General features: G+C 37.2%; 2 protein-coding genes across 2 annotated transcripts in view; both read right to left on the bottom strand.

Annotated features, from left to right (window-relative positions):
* LOC134802315 (segmentation protein cap'n'collar-like) overlaps positions 1–6,369 on the bottom strand; it is a 183,006-nt gene extending 176,637 nt beyond the window's left edge. Inside the window, exon 1 of the mRNA XM_063774907.1 lies at positions 6,118–6,369. The gene's annotated coding sequence lies outside the window, so the exon portion shown is untranslated. The remainder of the gene's footprint in view (positions 1–6,117) is intronic.
* A 4,167-nt stretch (positions 6,370–10,536) lies between these two features.
* Positions 10,537–17,285, bottom strand: part of LOC134802405 (uncharacterized) — a 60,443-nt gene continuing 53,694 nt past the window's right edge. Inside the window, exon 10 of the mRNA XM_063775061.1 lies at positions 10,537–10,644. Within this exon, the coding sequence (XP_063631131.1) occupies positions 10,593–10,644 (52 nt within the window). The 3' untranslated portion in view covers positions 10,537–10,592. The remainder of the gene's footprint in view (positions 10,645–17,285) is intronic.

Raw genomic sequence — 17,285 nt, 5'->3', positions numbered from 1 at the left:
ATCAGTTTACTTTATTTGGTAATATGTATACATTTTTTGGTAATCATAGTGGTTTATTTAGGTGAAAATATTGCATTAATTTGGTCTTCAAGATTTGGTGATCATTAATGATTTTTGGTGGTCATTCAATATATTTGGTATTTGAATACAATTTGAAGGGCAGTCGTAATTAAAACGGTCGTACTTTTGTATTTTTAGGCCTTATTTTTTTGGTGTTCTGTAATTTTTTTTGGTAAGCATGTTTTTTTTATTTAGGGTACCAAAGTATTTTTTGGTGGTCATTATATTTGTAGCCCTTATATAGGTATAAAAACAAATCACGCACGTCTACTGCGCACCCGTTACACGTACTACTACTTGTACTACAACTCCAATAGATTTAGCTAAAATATACCATAACATCATTGTTATAAGGGTCACGGCTTAAGTAAGTAAATTATCTGTCGGTACCTATTCAATACCTAATCACAGTCATCAATCATCGTGCTAATAATTGCTATTGAGATAACAGTACCTATAAAGTACCATTATTATTATTTATTACTATGTGATAGAGATAGAGGTGGGCCGCATATTCGGTAATTATTCGGTATTCGTCATATTCGGCATATTTTTCAATGTTCGTATTCGGCCGAATAGTTTGGTTCTAACCACCGAATATTTACCTATTAAACCATAGAAGGTAGGATCGTATAGAAGTTGCATACGTGTGCCTCCGGGACTCCGGGAGGGACAAAACATACGCAAATGCGACACTGTGATTGGTCGAATTCATTTGTTGCCCACCATAATCCATACTAAAAAAAACGGTGGGGAACAAATAAAATGTGAGACTGTGACAAGGACAAACAATAATAGCTCGAATCTTTCGCTGCTACTCGATCCTACTGAAAGATACATAAGACTATCCTGTTCGGTCACTTCACCCCACCCTCATGCCAGATCCAGTTTTAATACTAGATTCATGGAATAAACCAATTACCTATTTTTTAAAGGCGTCCGCTAGCTGGCGCTGTCGCAGGTGCACTTCGCGGCCAGGGCTATAACCGCGAAAATCGAAGTTCGCAAATTGCGGGCATTTTTCTCTGCCACTCTAATTACGCCTTCATTGGAGTAAAAGAGAAAGATCCCCGCAATCTGCGAATTTCTGTTTTCGCGGTAGCCCCTCAGGCATGAGACGGTTCAGTTTCTTTTCTTAAACATTCCCGGCCGGTCCATAGGAGAAAGGTCAAAAACACGAGGTGTGCAGATCGCAGACCCGTATGAACTTGTTTCCAGCGTTTTAGGCAGTATTTTAGCCCACCCGAATATTCGTATTCGGTATGATCTGAACCGAATAGGTATCCGTAATATTCGTATTCATCGAAGTCCATATTCGGCCCATCTCTACTATGTAATATTGTATATCGATGAGTAGCAGGCTTCAGTAATTGACCCCCGAGGTTTCGTTAAACATAAATCTTCACTCCTCACATCAAAATAGCGAGTCTATTGTACGAAATTTTGGAGCGTGTGGCCTTGACCGGTCGGTTGGAAAAAATTCAAAAGAATACACGTGAGGTTATGTGGGGAAGGGAGGTACCCAAAAACCTCACCAAATATCACCAAGGGGGAGGGGGGTCAAAAAGTAGCCGAAAACACCTCGCGTGATTTGTGCACAACCCCTTACCGCGAAAACAGAAAATTCGTTACCTATCTACTAAGCATTGACTTAAACAGACAAAGTGAGGAAAAATCTTTCCTCAGAGAACTGGGTCGTCGCTGCAAGAAAGGGGCCTTGACCCCGCTCCAGGTTTTCCCTAATGCACAGAATAAGTAATAGTACTACCGTACAGAAAGGACACTTCCTACAAAACCGAAGTTTGACAGAGATTCAGGGTCGAATCATGATATCCCTAACTTATGGCACTAAGTATCCCTTTCGGCTATTTAGGGTTGTCAAAATTCAAGTAATTATCTTATCTGTGGTCGTGCACGCAAAGGGACGTCAAGTTGTGTCAACACTAATAATTATACTCGGAGAAATGCTGTGCCGAACGGAGCCGAGTTTGCCCGAAAGGAGGAGTGTTTCCCCACTGCTAATGCAGAGGCTGTCCATCGGGATCATGTACATGTTTATGTTTCCAATTCAGGCCACAAGATGGCAGACCCTCCAACGCGTACGGTCCCTATAGTATTTTACAAATAGCTTAAGTACGGTGCCAGCGGTCATCTCAATACATATTTTCGTTTTAAGGTTAATTTTATGGTAGTCAGCTCTATACTCTGTATCTTTAGGTATTTAAATAAAAGTAAACATAATCTACCCTCAAATGACTCCTTACGCCAGTTGAGGGTAGATGGAAACATTACACGATCAAATAATGTAGGTTAGAGTCAGGTAGTTCAGTGACTGATCCAGGCGGTTTTGTATTTGGTCGGTTAAATATTAGAACTACCCGAAAATGTACAAATTGTTTGTTTATTTTTTTTAATACCTACCTAAAGATACAGATAAGTAGCCACCGTACACATCAAGCTATGTTAAAATGCTATGACACGTAATTTCCTTCCTTCCTATACAAAATAACCCTTTTTATTATGTATTCGTCACGGTGAAAATACCCTGACCTTGGATACCTTACAGTTGAGGCGGGAAATCAATAATACTACACGCGTCGGAATAGTACAGTTGCATACTTACTCATAGCACAGCACAGAATATATAATAGTACTACCGTACAGAAAGGAAACTTCCTACAAAACCGAAGTTTGACAGCGGTTCAGGGACGAATCATGCCCTCCCTTTCTAATATGGCACTATCCCTTTCGGCTATTTAGGGTTGTCAAAATTCAAGTCATTATCTTATCTGTGGTCGTGCACGCAAAAGACGTCAAGTGGGGCCAACCCTAATAATAGCTCGGAGCAATGCTGAGCCGAACGGAGCCGATTTTGCCTGAAGTCAGGAGTGTCTCCCAACTGGTACAGTTAACATTACTCATAATAGCAATAGTAGTTTGTGTTACAAGGGATCAAAATGATATATTTCCGTCAAGGGCGTACATTGAATCCTGAATGAAGCGATGGATTCTACAATAGAATCCCGAACGTAGTGATGCTGATGCTTAAACAGATTATTTAAGCTAAAAAAAATAATGTTGAAAAAAAATGTAAAAATAGTGTGCTAGAACAGAAAAGTGTTACTTTTATCCCTCCTAGCAGGGAAGAAAAGTGCCACTTTGATCCCTCCTAGCAGATATTAAGAAAAAGCCCTTTTTCGAATTGGTGTCGTGAAAAGAGAATTTGATATGGTGGATAATGTCAAAGTACCTAGAATTTTTATATGGCTCCATCTTTTCGAGCGGTGGCGCCATACGTTTAATTGGCCTATACCGGCTATACCCGTACGGTTACCATCAGTTTGTCACTGACATAAACGCCGTCGAGAACGTAACTTACTTTTCACTTCTCATGCTCAAAAAGTGCACCTTTATGTCGTGCGTAGACGACATAAAATCGCATTTTATGCTCTAGAGCATAAAGTAAAATCATCTATCGTGCCCCGCGCCTCCGACCGGCCCAAGAACAATTTTCTTTAGTCTTGAATAAATACGTTAAAATAACCTAAAATATTTGATTTTTTGTTTATTTTCCTCGCAATCGAAGTGAAAAGCAGAGTGTACAACAAGGGCATAAATGTCCATTTTTACCCTCGTCTACTATTTTGGTCTTCGCTTCGCTCAGACCAAAAAATTGCCTCGGGTAAAAATAGGTCACTTTATGCCCTTGTTGTACAATCTACTATTCTATACATCCCGTTTGCACTAATATATTGTATTTTAAGCGAGTGTATTTTAAGGCTACTGCTACAAAAATAATGTATTCCAATTTCAAATAGAGCTATAGTAATACGCATAATAAAAAAAAATCGATCCTACAATCTTCCAAAATCACCTTTATATGAAAATTAACCCCTCTCACCCCAAATACGAGGCACTACGGGGTGAGGTGGGTTTTCCTCTTTATCGTCAAAGTTAGGAAATGGAACTACCCAAAATAAAATAAAAACTAAAATACAAACGTCCGGAACACTTATTATATAAGTACACCATTCAGTTTTCATATGTAAAAATAAAATGTTATCGAGATTTGAATTTCAGTTTTGACCCTACTCACCCCATTTTACGGTAGTCAAATACCCGATTACTTATTCTGTGGTTAAGGAAATCATATATGTATACATATCACAAATGAGATTTACCTGTTTTAGATTTTTTATCAATTTTATCATCTTATCATAGTCTTGTAGCCAACGATAATGTATTGTTGTGGTGCTAACGTTTCGCGACTCACACCGTGGCCACGTGGCACCTCGGCGTGGCACATATCAATCATATTGTTATATCATGTTTATGTATAAAATAAATACATATAAACAGTTCCGCCGTAGATAAGGTGGTGGTACTAGTGCTCGACACGCTAATGCCCAATAGATGACACCTTTCTGTCACCTCTATTGACGATGACTTAAGTTTCAAGATGACATGTACCTACTATGTACTGGGACCGCGTCGAGCACCAGTACCACCACCATAGTTATTGTTGGCCCAAGATAAGTCTGCAACGATTTTGATAATACGCTGCATGTGTTATTTTAAACGTAAAACTTCTATGAAATGATGACGTATAAATATCACTTGCACTGTGTATGCTACTGTGCTATCAAAATGGTTGCAGACTTATCTTGGTCCAACTCTATTAGATTCTCATTAACGGGACCATGGCATTATATCCCTCCTGGCGAACGGGTTCCAACAATTTCCAAATTGACAGTCAGCGATCGAGCTTGTAGAGTTACACCGTGAAAAGTCTGCAGCGATTTTGATAGAGTCTGACCGTGAAAAGTCTGCAGCGATTTTGATAGAGTCTGACCTTGAAAAGTCTGCAGCGATTTTGATAGCCCACGCAGTGCAAGTGTCATTTTAAACGCCAAACTTCTATGAAATTATGACGTATAAATAACACTTACACTGCGTGGGCTATCAAATCTGCTGCAGACTTTTCTTGGTGAGACTCTAACTCTATAGACGCAGAGTGCAAGTTTTATTTATACATACGTCATAATTTCATGGAAGTTTGAGGTTTAAAATGACGCTTGCACTGCGAGGGCTATCAAAATCGCTGCAGACTTTTCTTGGTCTAGCTCTACCTACTACGACCTACATATCAATCAATCAATCAAATAATATATTTGCCAGAATACAGTTTAGAAAGTGAATGCCTCCACTATACACCCTAGGGGCTATTCATAAATTACGTCATTTCAAATTAGGGGGGGGGTCTTGACATCGGATGATGGTAGCATGACGTAGGAGGAAACGGGGTCATTCGAAGCATGATTTTTGGATGATTTGAGGGGGGGGGGGTCAACAATCGTCAAAAAACGATGACGTAATTTATGGACAGCCCCCTACATCAATTTTATGAACGACATATAGTTTTCATACATTAGATTTTCAACTTTATAGTAATATTTCTTAAGTATATATTACAATAATTACGTTCATATTTTTGAGCGGCGCGTACTTACTTATATATCGACTTTCACCTGTAGTAAGAAATTGAACCTAATGCTCATAGCATTAAAGTTCACATTTCCCTTACCTATTTACTTATCACATGTTGCGTCTCGCATTTTGCCTAATATGTTTTATTGCGTAACAATATTGATGTATTTCAAATATCTATTTTCAACCTTAAGTGGTCTTATTAGAGTTCATTTTGATAAACACTCTCATGCAGTTATTACATTTTGATTTACTGCATAAACGAAATGTCAAATTGATGTGCTGATTTGAGCTCAACTCAAGGTTTTTTAAATCGCAGAAAAAACATGTTATGTGGACACGGAACTACGTAGGTTTATAACATAAGTATGAAACATGTGATGATATCAACCTTAATAAAATACAGGCATATATTTTAACCATTTGTTCCATTTGATACCTAAAAGAATTAGCAAAAGCTTCAATATAATTATTCCCTAAAATTAGAGTTAAAAAACTGTCACTGTCAATAAATAAATAATACGGCAAAATAAACAATACAAACTGCCAACATAACCTAAACATACTTACACTTTCTCAAAAATCCAAAAATACGAAAAAATCACAACACAACACCAATAAAGCACCTCCGGAAAGTAAAAAAAAAAGTTATTTAAAAAAGTAAACACTGCGGTAACACGACCGAATTAAAACGTCGCGAGAAACCAGCGGGGCCTGAGGCGGGAAGGGGCTACGCGATCCGGTCGGATTATAATGACGAAACACACAATCGTACGAACGGCAGGTCAGAGACTGACTATAAAATAGAAAATGGCGGGCTATGACGTAAAGGCTATTTGTACAATTAACGCCATGATAATACTATCTGCTTTAAGAAGCGCGCTGATACCGTATTGATAAAGGCTAAAAGTGTCTGCGATTTGAAGACTGCGAATAAATTAAATGTTAAACAACTAACACATGACTTATTGGAGTTTATTGCACATTATTAGTATTTGTTTAATTTAATTAAAGTTAATTAGTTATTCGCAGACATTATAGCATTTTCGGAGTGGTGTTAACTGAATTAGCGTAAACAATTTCAACCCTATGTACGAAATGTACGAATGTATGTGGATGTTGTATGTACGAAATGTCATTTGATATTTGCCAGTCGCTTTTCAGTGAAGGAAAACATCGTGAGGAAACCGGACTAATCCCAATACGGCCTAGTTTCCCCTCTGGGTTGGAAGGTCAGATGGCAGTCGCTTTCGTAAAAACTAGTGACTACGTCAAATCATGGGATTAGTTGTCAAGCGGACCCCAGGCTCCCATGAGCCGTAGCAAAATGCCGGGACAACGCGAGGAAGAAGTAATTTCAACCCTAATGATTAAATAGCGTTAACCTTAATTTACCATTTCAGTTGGAATAATCTATGTATACCAATTCCGTTATGTAACACCACTCCGCTGCACCAAAAATGCTACAAAAATGCTATAAAATGTACGATGTCTGGTTATTAGTATACATAATGCTAACTGCATTGTATTTTACAATGTAAACTATTTTGATAGGGTGCCGGAGATGCTAAATTAATCGAACGAGCGAGCGAAGCGAAGTGAAGTTCAACATTCAACTTTGAACACACGGCTGGCTAGGGGCACGTCCCGGCATTTCGATGTTTTTAAGTTGAATTATCAGAGGATAGTTTGATATTCAATAACTTTTGTAAATTTGTTCTAATTTAAATGAAATTGGGTGAACGTATAGTTGAGGGCATTATATTTTAGTCATTAAATTTTGAGCAGGCTATTGAGGTAGAAGTTATTGAGCTAGAAGAGCTTAAAATGCTAAAAAGCCATTTGTGAGGGGTCTTGCTATTCTGGTCATTTTAATTGCAAGAAAGTATGGTCGAGTTTGGTATCAAATGAAAGTGCTCGGTTTGTTACACATTTATAATATTGTTTTTTTAATTTAAGATTTTTTTCAAAAATTATGACAATTTTGGAATCCAAGATGGCGGCCATGCACTATGTCATAAAAGTCGTCATGGATATCGTTTTATAGGTTTTGGGGGGCGCAGAATTCGAAAATGATGACCATTTTGGATTTCAAAATGGCAGCCATGCACTATGTCATAAAAGTCGTCATGGATGTCGTTTTATAGGTTATGGGGGGCGCAGATTTCGAATATGATGCCAATTTTGGAAACCAAGATGGTGGCCACGCATAATGTCATAAAAGTCGTCATGGATGTCGATTTTTGGTTTTAGGGGGCGCAGATTTCGAAAATGATGATCATTTTGGAATCCAAAATGGCGACCATGCGGTATGTCATAAAAGTCGTCATGGATGTCGTTTTATAGGTTTTAGGGGGCGCAGATTTCGAAAATGATGACCATTTTGGATTCCAAAATGGCGGCCATGCACTATGTCATAAAAATCGTCATGGATGTCGTTTTATAGGTTTTAGGGGGCCCCGATTTGGAAAATGATGACTATTTTGGAATCCAAGATGGCGGCCATGCACTATGTCCTAAAAGTCGTCATGGATGTCATTTCATTGGTCATGGTCATCATTTTCGAAATCTGCACACCTGTTTCAAATAAGGTATAGGTAGATGCATCCTAGTAAGTCAACAACATCTATATCTACTATCGAAATGTACTTTTGATAGTAGTAGTACGAAATGTAATCTGAAAGGAATCAAGTAATATATTCCTGTAATGAGGAATCGACATTGATTCCAATTTACTAGTAATTGTAATATTCGAAAAATTGATTCCTGGTTCCTCAAATGGAATTGTACTTAGTAATTCGGTATTGTTAGATTACAAAGTAATCTGGGAATCGGTAATCAGATTACAAAGTAATTTCAAGTAATCGTGGAATCAGGAATCAATTACGAAATGCCCATCTCAGACTAAGTAGTAGCACTGCATTCAATTGATCTTTTTGGCGAACCGCGAGTTCTCAGTTCGGGGCGAACTACTAGTATAAAAATATAAAATATAAATATTAGGGGCAACATACTTGCTATCATACTTAAAACAAAAACGCATCTCTACTATAAGAATTACGGTTCAAAATCGAATGACCAGAAAGGAATGTCAAATGGCATATAGAAAAAGAGTGCTCACTCCATATATCAGTTTTAGTACCAAAACGACTATTAAAGTTGGTCAAGCAAATCTTGTCAGTAGTAAAAGGCGCGAAATTCAAATTTTCTATGGGACGATAACCCTTCGCGCCTACATTTTTTAAATTTGCCGCCTTTTTCTACCGACAAGATTTGCTTGACCATCTATATTTTCGTAGTCGACATCTAGCATCGAGTAGCGGAATTATCAGTACTGCTACTAGACAATAGATGTTGCAACTACCGAAAAGTCTAATGCTCAACAATTTTAAGCTAATATTATAACCGGATTAAGTACTTAAAACTCTATTTTGAACTCCTTCTGCTTTTAATATTAGTTCTAAATTGTTGTTCAATATAATTTTCGTGAGTCGCGACTCTAGACAATTCTAGTATCAAGTAGCGGTACTGATAATTCCGCTACGCGATGCTAGATGTCTACTGCGAAAATAATAGTCGTTTTGGTACCAAAACTGATGTATGATAATAATTAAGGAACAAGGTTATAAGAATAGTATAATACTCAATGATTTATTATACAAGATGTGTTATACACGTTCCAAAATTGAAGCACTCAACTCGTGTCATGTGTACGAGTTTGTCTCAGTCTGCCTGACGCAAGCGCGAAGGTGTACACCGGTTAATACTTTTCCACAAATAACGTGTATTAAGCAACAAAATGCCGACCTGCGTTATGTTGAAATGCTCAAATTATCTGCGGAAGCGCAAAAAAATTGACGGCGTCACATATCATTCGTAAGTAAAAGCTGAAATAATCCGTTTTCCTTCGGTTTAATCTCGAATAAAATAAAGCCGGCCGCCATTTTCGCCGGCTGACAGAAAGAGATAAGTTTATGTACTTATTAGCGAGAATGACAAGGACGCACCAACTGCGTACATAGATTATCATAGCAGACGCGTCATGGTAAGTTGCATTCATTGTTTGGTGATTATCGTACAAATAAGAGAAATAAATTTCAACTTAAATATCAAAGTATTTTTACTTGAACGCATTTTTTCTTGTAATTAAGTACTTACAACAATTGGCAAATTAAAGAAAATAGTCTCAATGTGTACAATTATTATTCTTTTCACTTAACAAAAGTAACAATGATAAGTATAATAATTATAAGCAAAATAATAAAGACAAAAAAAGAATTAAATTAATTCACTAAAACTACCTAAAAAGTAAAACCTTTGCTTATATTTATATTTAAGTTTAGTTTTATGTTTAGATTATGTAGTGTATTTTTAACGGTTTGCCTAATAAATGTATCAGTGTAATATAATATATTTTATTTACATAACTAAATGTGAAAACTTTTTACTTCGGTAGCGACTACATAGAACTTGATAGAACTGCACTAAAATGATTTGCACCTTCTGTCAAACATCTTATTCTTTGATATTTTTTTTCTTAATAAGTTTTACGTTTCGCGCCATCTTCACTGTTTGCCGTCGTGTTATGGTGGTATCACTGATTTACCAAATTCACGCGCAAGTGACAAACACTAGCCGTCTCTTTTTTACTTAGGTATTCTTTTAATTGTGCAGTCTCTTTTACGCATTTGCGTATGAAGTTGTAAACAAATTGTAACTGATGCTGCCGTGACGTTGGCAGCATTGGTTGGCATCATTTTTTCGCTTGATATGTTAGTGTATGACGTATCTTGTATAAAAAATCATTGATAATACTAAATAAATTGTAACTTAGACCTCTAGCACGGATTATTTTGTAAATAACTTACAGGGAGGCACCTGCCATTGTAAAATAAAATATGTAATGGTTTTTAATGAAATAAAGAAATTGGAATTTGAATTTTAAATTTGAATTTTGAATTTGAGAATGCGTCCAATAAAAAAGCAATAAAGAATTTTATTTAATTTTATTATGTCATTTATATTCGTTTCAGTGACGTCACCAATCACCATTCGCCCTCGTCGGACCACTCGTAATCCAGGTTCGGTGACCAAAGCCTAAAACAAAAGATCCAATCAGAGATAAGCAAACATCTTCGGTTTAAAGATTCACTTAAAATGAGAACTTAAATATATACATTTTATTTACATATTATGTCACAAAAGGAGCGACAGACATTGATTAAAATAACATTTTTCATTTAAAATTACACAAGCATTTTATTATATTGCCGGTAAGTATGATTACGTTTTTGTATTAGGAGGTAGGCTGGTGGACAACAGTGCGCGCAATACACGTACGTAGATCGCTGTTGAGAAACATAGAATGGTCGCAACTAGATGTGGCCTCGATGTGTGTTATGATACTTAGGATGAGTATATCTTAATACGAAGAACGAATAAAAACCGGACTCGCGCACGAAGGGTTCCGTACCATTATGCAAAAACCGAAAAAAATCATGTTTGTTGTATGGGAGCCCCACTTAAATATTTATTTTATTCTGTTTTTAGTATTTTTTGTTATAGCGGCAACAGAAATATGTACCAAGACCAGTGAAATCTATGTCGAAACGTCGGTAACTAAAGGTAATAAATAAAAATAAATTAGCGCTAGATCCATTTATAAATGTGAGTTAATATGTACATCATCTGTGAAAATTTCGACTGCCTAGCTAACGCGGTTCATGAGATACACCTTGTGATAGACATTTAGAAAGACAGACAGACAGACAGAGGAATCTTAGTATGTAATAGGGTTCCGTTTTTACCCTATGGCACCTATGGTAAATAGTCCAATATAATGGGTGCCCCTTAATACGCCTAACATTAATTGTCATAATATGAATTCGCATAACAGATTTGGCATAACATAATTGTGCATAACATTGAACAGGCATATTATTAAAAAAAGCATAACACTTATTGCGCATAATAATGAATCCGCATAATTTAAATATGCATAACATTATTAACTATAACGTTATTTGGCACAAAATGAATTAGCATAATTTAATAAAGCAAGAGAATTGATGGATCAGGGCAAAACCAACTCGGTTAGGTCAGGTTCACAAGGCTAAGGCAGGATCGAGCGAAACGAAGCGAAGCTTTTGTAACAAATAATAATCTTTTTGCTGTAAAACATTATTAAGGCGTAGTAAGTTCGTTGTCTTAATTTTTTTGAAATAATTTTAGGTTTTTTTAGGTTTTAGAATTAATTTTCATTTTAATTTTTTTTGTGCAATTTTTTTATGTGCATTTTAGACCTACATTAGTGATTTTTTTTATCGACCAAAGTCAAAAACTCAGGATTCAAATCGCTGAAGTCCCTAGAAAAAGACCGCAAGATTGCTAATTAAATTTTTGCAACCGTATTGTGATATTTGTGATCTAAAAGAGCGCTACTTTTACTTAAAACTTCGTTCTCTGAACCTATTTAACCTTAATTCGAGTCGCCGATTCATTTTTATTAATTTGCCTTTTATATTTATACGATTTAATAACTATGCAACGTACCTTTATGCTTATTATATGTGTCATGATTTTTGTATTTACATTGAATTTAAGCAAACGCGTTTATGATTTTTTGTGAACGCAGTGTTATTATAAATACGATTAAAAAGGCAACACCCAACAGATTATCATCATACGTTTTGAACGCACCAATAATTGATATTATACTGGCAACACTGAACTTTTCATGAATATGATTGGGTCAAACTTACCAATGGGACTGTTGCTAAACTCTGATTGGTCAGGTTTGACAGTTAGTATCAACCAATCAGCAATGATAATTTGCCCGCCATTTTTTAGTCATGGCGGTTAGGAGGTTTGGTGTCGTGGAGGCATTCTTGGGAGAACCATCAAGCGGTACAGTCAAGGAGAAGTAGAGTTATATACATCTCAGAAGTGTCCAGAACCTGCCTACATGGTGGATATACTTACCACGGAGTGTACGTAAGTACTATTTCAACTATCCTGATACACAATTAGACATTGTTAATCCATAGTATTTAGATAATTGAATAGTAACGGGTTTAGATGTTGAGAAACATCGGTATCTTAACTAAATTCTTTACAGCATGTCTGTAGTTATAATGGTTTCAAATACATGCAAAGTTAATAGTAAATTCAGGTATAAAATTCTTTGTTCGTTCATTCTCTGACTACCTACAAAAAAAAAAAACTATATGGATAAGATTCCATTGAGTTTATCTTTTGCCCAGTTTGTTTTATTTAATAGGTTGGAATTTATAAATATCTAAATAGCAGGTAAAACGGAATCGCCCTAAGTATATGTTATATGTTCATAGCTCCATGTATTTCTTCTTATAATATTAATTATTTTCAATTTCGAACAATAAATCCATACTTTTGTGAATTACACCACAAATGAAAGTTAATCATGGTAGAAATGGAAGGATTTGTTTTTGTAGTTGCTTCAATCGATTCAAGTAAAGATAATTTAGCTTGTGATACGTTGTGATACGTCATTCATTGTATAAAAGTTTGCAATACGTTTGTACAATACGTTGTTAACGGGTCTAGATGTTTAATATTACATGAGAATGTTTCATTTTATGTTCGTATTTACATGATGCTACTCATAGCAATTAATGATGAATGGCAATGCGGATAAAGATAACCAGTATAACTCTGACCTTCGTCTACACCCGTTGTTATCACGGTCACGTAGTTCAAGCTATATTGGACTCTTGAGGTCAGTTTTATTAAGAAAAGTGTGTGAATAGCATATCTGGGGTTTGTTTCAAGACGCGAGTGTTCGTCTAGATTTTTGTTTATGGACGTGAGCATGCGTCTAGATTTGTGTTTGATGACGTGAGCGTGCGTCTAGATTTGTGTTTGATGACGTGAGCGTGCGTCTAGATTTGTGTTTGATGACGTGAGCGTGCGTCTAGATTTGTGTTTGATGACGTGAGCGTGCGTCTAGATTGTGTTTGATGACGTGAGCGTGCGTCTAGATTTGTGTTTGATGACGTGAGCGTGCGTCTAGATATGTGTTTGATGACGTGAGCGTGCGTCTTGATTTTGTTTGATGACGTGAGCGTGCGTCTAGAATTGTTTGATGACGTGAGCGTGCGTCTAGATTTGTTTGATGACGTGAGCGTGCGTCTAGATTTGTGTTTGATGCCGTGAGCGTGCGTCAAAATTTTGTTTGAGACGTGAGTGTGCGTCTAGATTTGTGTGTATAGTCTAGATTTTTGATTGAGGTCGTGAGCCGGCGTCTAGATTTTTCCTCAGAGTGAGTCTAGATTTTTGTCTGAGTGACTGTGAGTACAGTCTGGGATTTATATGAGATGTGAGCAGCGCCACAATGTACACTCACACTGTTGGCACTCACTTCATTGAAGATGTATACTTACCAAAATTGTCATAGCTAGCGAGTTTAGCTTACGATAGTGGCAAGATGTACGGAACGGATTAAGATTAACAGAACGAGGTGTTTGAAATAGTCTTAATTACATAGAATATGTTAGTGTATGTTAAAGATCCACTACTAAAGCTCCCGAGTACTATGTAATATGTTATATAGGGGAAATCAATTCGAGTTCTAGGTGAATGAGTAAGAAAAGAGAGCTCATTGTCTAGGAAAACCCTTGTTTAGGTTAAATGTAGCCATCGCTGTCTATCGCATGCTACGAGTTCTTTCGAAAGTCAAGCCTTACGTTAGGGTTCTGTCTAGGCTGTGATGATGATGACGATGCTCATAATGATGATGAGTATGAGTATGAGGATGAGGATGAGGATGAGTATGAGGATGAGTATGAGGATGAGTATGGCGATGAGTATGAGGATGAGTATGAGGATGAGTATGAGGATGAGGATGAGTATGAGGATGAGTATGAAGATGAGGATGGGGATGAGTACGAGGATGAGGATGAGGATGAGAATGAGGATGAGTATAAGGAAAGATACATGGTTTGGGAACAATCTTACAAAAACCATCTAGTCCAAACTAAGCAAGCTTGTAATTGATAAGTTTATTTATTTGTTTTAGATCATGTCAAGAACATCTGCCTCCAGTGAGACTGCTGGGCGCCTTCCGTTGGTCCTGAGAAAAAACCGAATAATAAGTATGTCAAGTGAGAGCTCGGATGACGATATACCTCCGATAATTGTTAGAAGACGTCACCGCCCCATCGTTAGCAATAACGATGATAATGATGGATTGAACACTAGCACGCGCGAGGGTACAAAGCGCAAACAAGACGTTGCAGATGAGAGCGCACATTCTAATTCAAAGCGCCGTAAATCAGGAGGATCTGGCAGCACCGTCAACGTTAAAGATTTGATTGAAGCACTTAACAGCAGAAGTAAACCGTCCATCAGTTCTCATCAAATGTTGAATGCTTTACCGGAGTTCGATCCTGATAATAAGAGTCAAAATATCGAGATCTGGTTGCACAAGGTAAATGAGTACGCTCGAATATATGAATGGGACGATGTCCAAACATCTCACTATGCGACGCAAAAGTTGGTTGGTACAGCTAAGAAATGGCTTTATTCGCTACCAAGCCTGAATTTTACGTGGCCAGACTGGCAAGTAAAACTACGTCGTGCCTTTCCAATCGACGACAACTTTGCACTTATGTTGGAAGAAATGTTTGCTCGAAAAACTAGAGCCGATGAGAGTTTGCGCACATATTTCTACGACAAATTGATGCTGTTGAATAGATGCGAGATCACCGGGAAAAAGGCAGTAGATTGTCTTATTCACGGCATATCGGATGTATCGATGAGAAATAGTGCGCAGGCACTTAAATGCGTAGAGCCGGAAGACTTATTACAATATTTTGTAATTCAACAACCCGAAAAAGCCTTCTCATTCACACAAAAGAAACGGGGCTATGCTGAAGGAATGGAAAGAAGAATGTTTCGCAAGATACGTTGTTTTAACTGCGGTGTTGATGGACACACATCAAATAGATGTCCTCAGAAGAAAGAAATTCCGAATACGAAGTCATCGAGCTGCTTTAATTGTAAAGAAGAGGGACATCGATTTAGTAACTGTCCCAAGACACTTATGAAGTGTAAAGCTTGTGGCATGATTGGCCACAATGATCAAAACTGTCGGTTTCCCTCTTCTAAAAACGCAACGAAGACTGAAAAGGTGTTAAATATTGTTAGTTCTAATACCAATGAAAAATTTGTTAAAGAAATTGATGTTAATAATAAATCAGTACATGCTTACATTGACTTTGGTAGCGACTGTTCCCTTATGAATTCAACCGAAGCTGAAAACTTAAAATTGGACAAAATGTTCTCTGATTTACCGGCAATAAAAGGATTTGGCAATTTCCTTGTATCACCCATGCATAAATCCAAAGTGACAGTCCAGGTTGATGAAGTGCGCACTGAGGTCATAGTTTATGTAGTACCCGATAAATATTTACATGTACCGGTACTAATAGGTCAGAATTTTACGGAATTGCCTCAGGTGTTAGTCGTTAAGGATAGCAAAAATTTGTTTTTCTTTAACAATCCTTCAGAAGAATCTGAGTCAGGATCGAGTTCTAACATTGTTAAGTTGGTAAACATTGATAATTTAACTCTGACTGGAATTCACTTTGTACCGGTACAGATTAATGAACCTTATAATGGTAATGTGTATGTGGAGGAACAAGTGCGATTAATTCCTGGTAAGGAGTATCGAGTACTCCAGGGCGCATATCAATTTAAAGACGGCATAAGTGAAATACTTGTTTCGAATATGACAAATGCTCCTGTAACTCTGAAAAAAGGCACCTTGTTAAGTCGAGCTTTTCCGTTTAAGGAAGTCAATATGGTCGATGTACGACGAATCACTGGGAATAATAATAAAACTTTACCTCCGATTAACATAGACGAAATACAAGTGGGCCCGAATATAAACAACGAAACCAAGGTAAAGTTACATAGCTTGCTACAAAAATATCGGGAATGTTTCGCGAACTCACTAGACGAAATTGGTTGTGCTCCTAAAGAATTCGAGATGAAAATAGATCTGAAGGACGATAAACCGATTGCTTATCGACCATATAGGCTTTCTCATTCTGAAAGAGTTAAGGTTAGGGAAACTATCTCAGATCTTCTTAAAAATGACATAATCAGGGAGTCTAGCTCGGACTATGCCAGTCCAATATTAATGGTTAGGAAGAAAAATGGAGACCAGAGATTGTGCGTTGATTATAGGGCATTAAATGCAAAAACTGTTAAAGATAGGTATCCACTCCCTATTATTGAGGACCAAGTAGGAAACCTTAGTGGAAACAAGTACTTCTCTACCTTAGACATGGCATCAGGCTATTACCAGGTACCACTATCTGAAGGAAGCAAACACTTATCAGCTTTCGTCACCCCGGACGGCCACTACGAATTTAATCGTATGCCGTTCGGGTTAGCTAATGCACCTGCAGTGTTCCAGAAGATGGTAAATAAAATATTAGGCGCAAGTCGGTTCGAGTCCGTACTTGCATACATGGATGACTTGCTTATTCCAACCACAACGCTGAGCGAAGGCTTTGAAAAACTTGAGCAAGTATTGAAGTTGATAAAGGAATATGGTCTTACCTTAAAGCTTTCGAAGTGTCGCTTTTTCTCCACGTCAATTGAATATCTTGGGTACGAAGTTTCGGAACAAGGTATCCAACCAAGTCGGCACAAGACTACTGCGATTGAACAATTTCCAACGCCTAGAAATA

Source organism: Cydia splendana, chromosome 24 (genome assembly GCF_910591565.1).
Source record: "Cydia splendana chromosome 24, ilCydSple1.2, whole genome shotgun sequence".
NCBI lineage: Eukaryota > Metazoa > Arthropoda > Insecta > Lepidoptera > Tortricidae > Cydia > Cydia splendana.
Note: the sequence above shows the minus strand (reverse complement) of the source record. Positions and strands in the feature narration are given on the sequence as shown.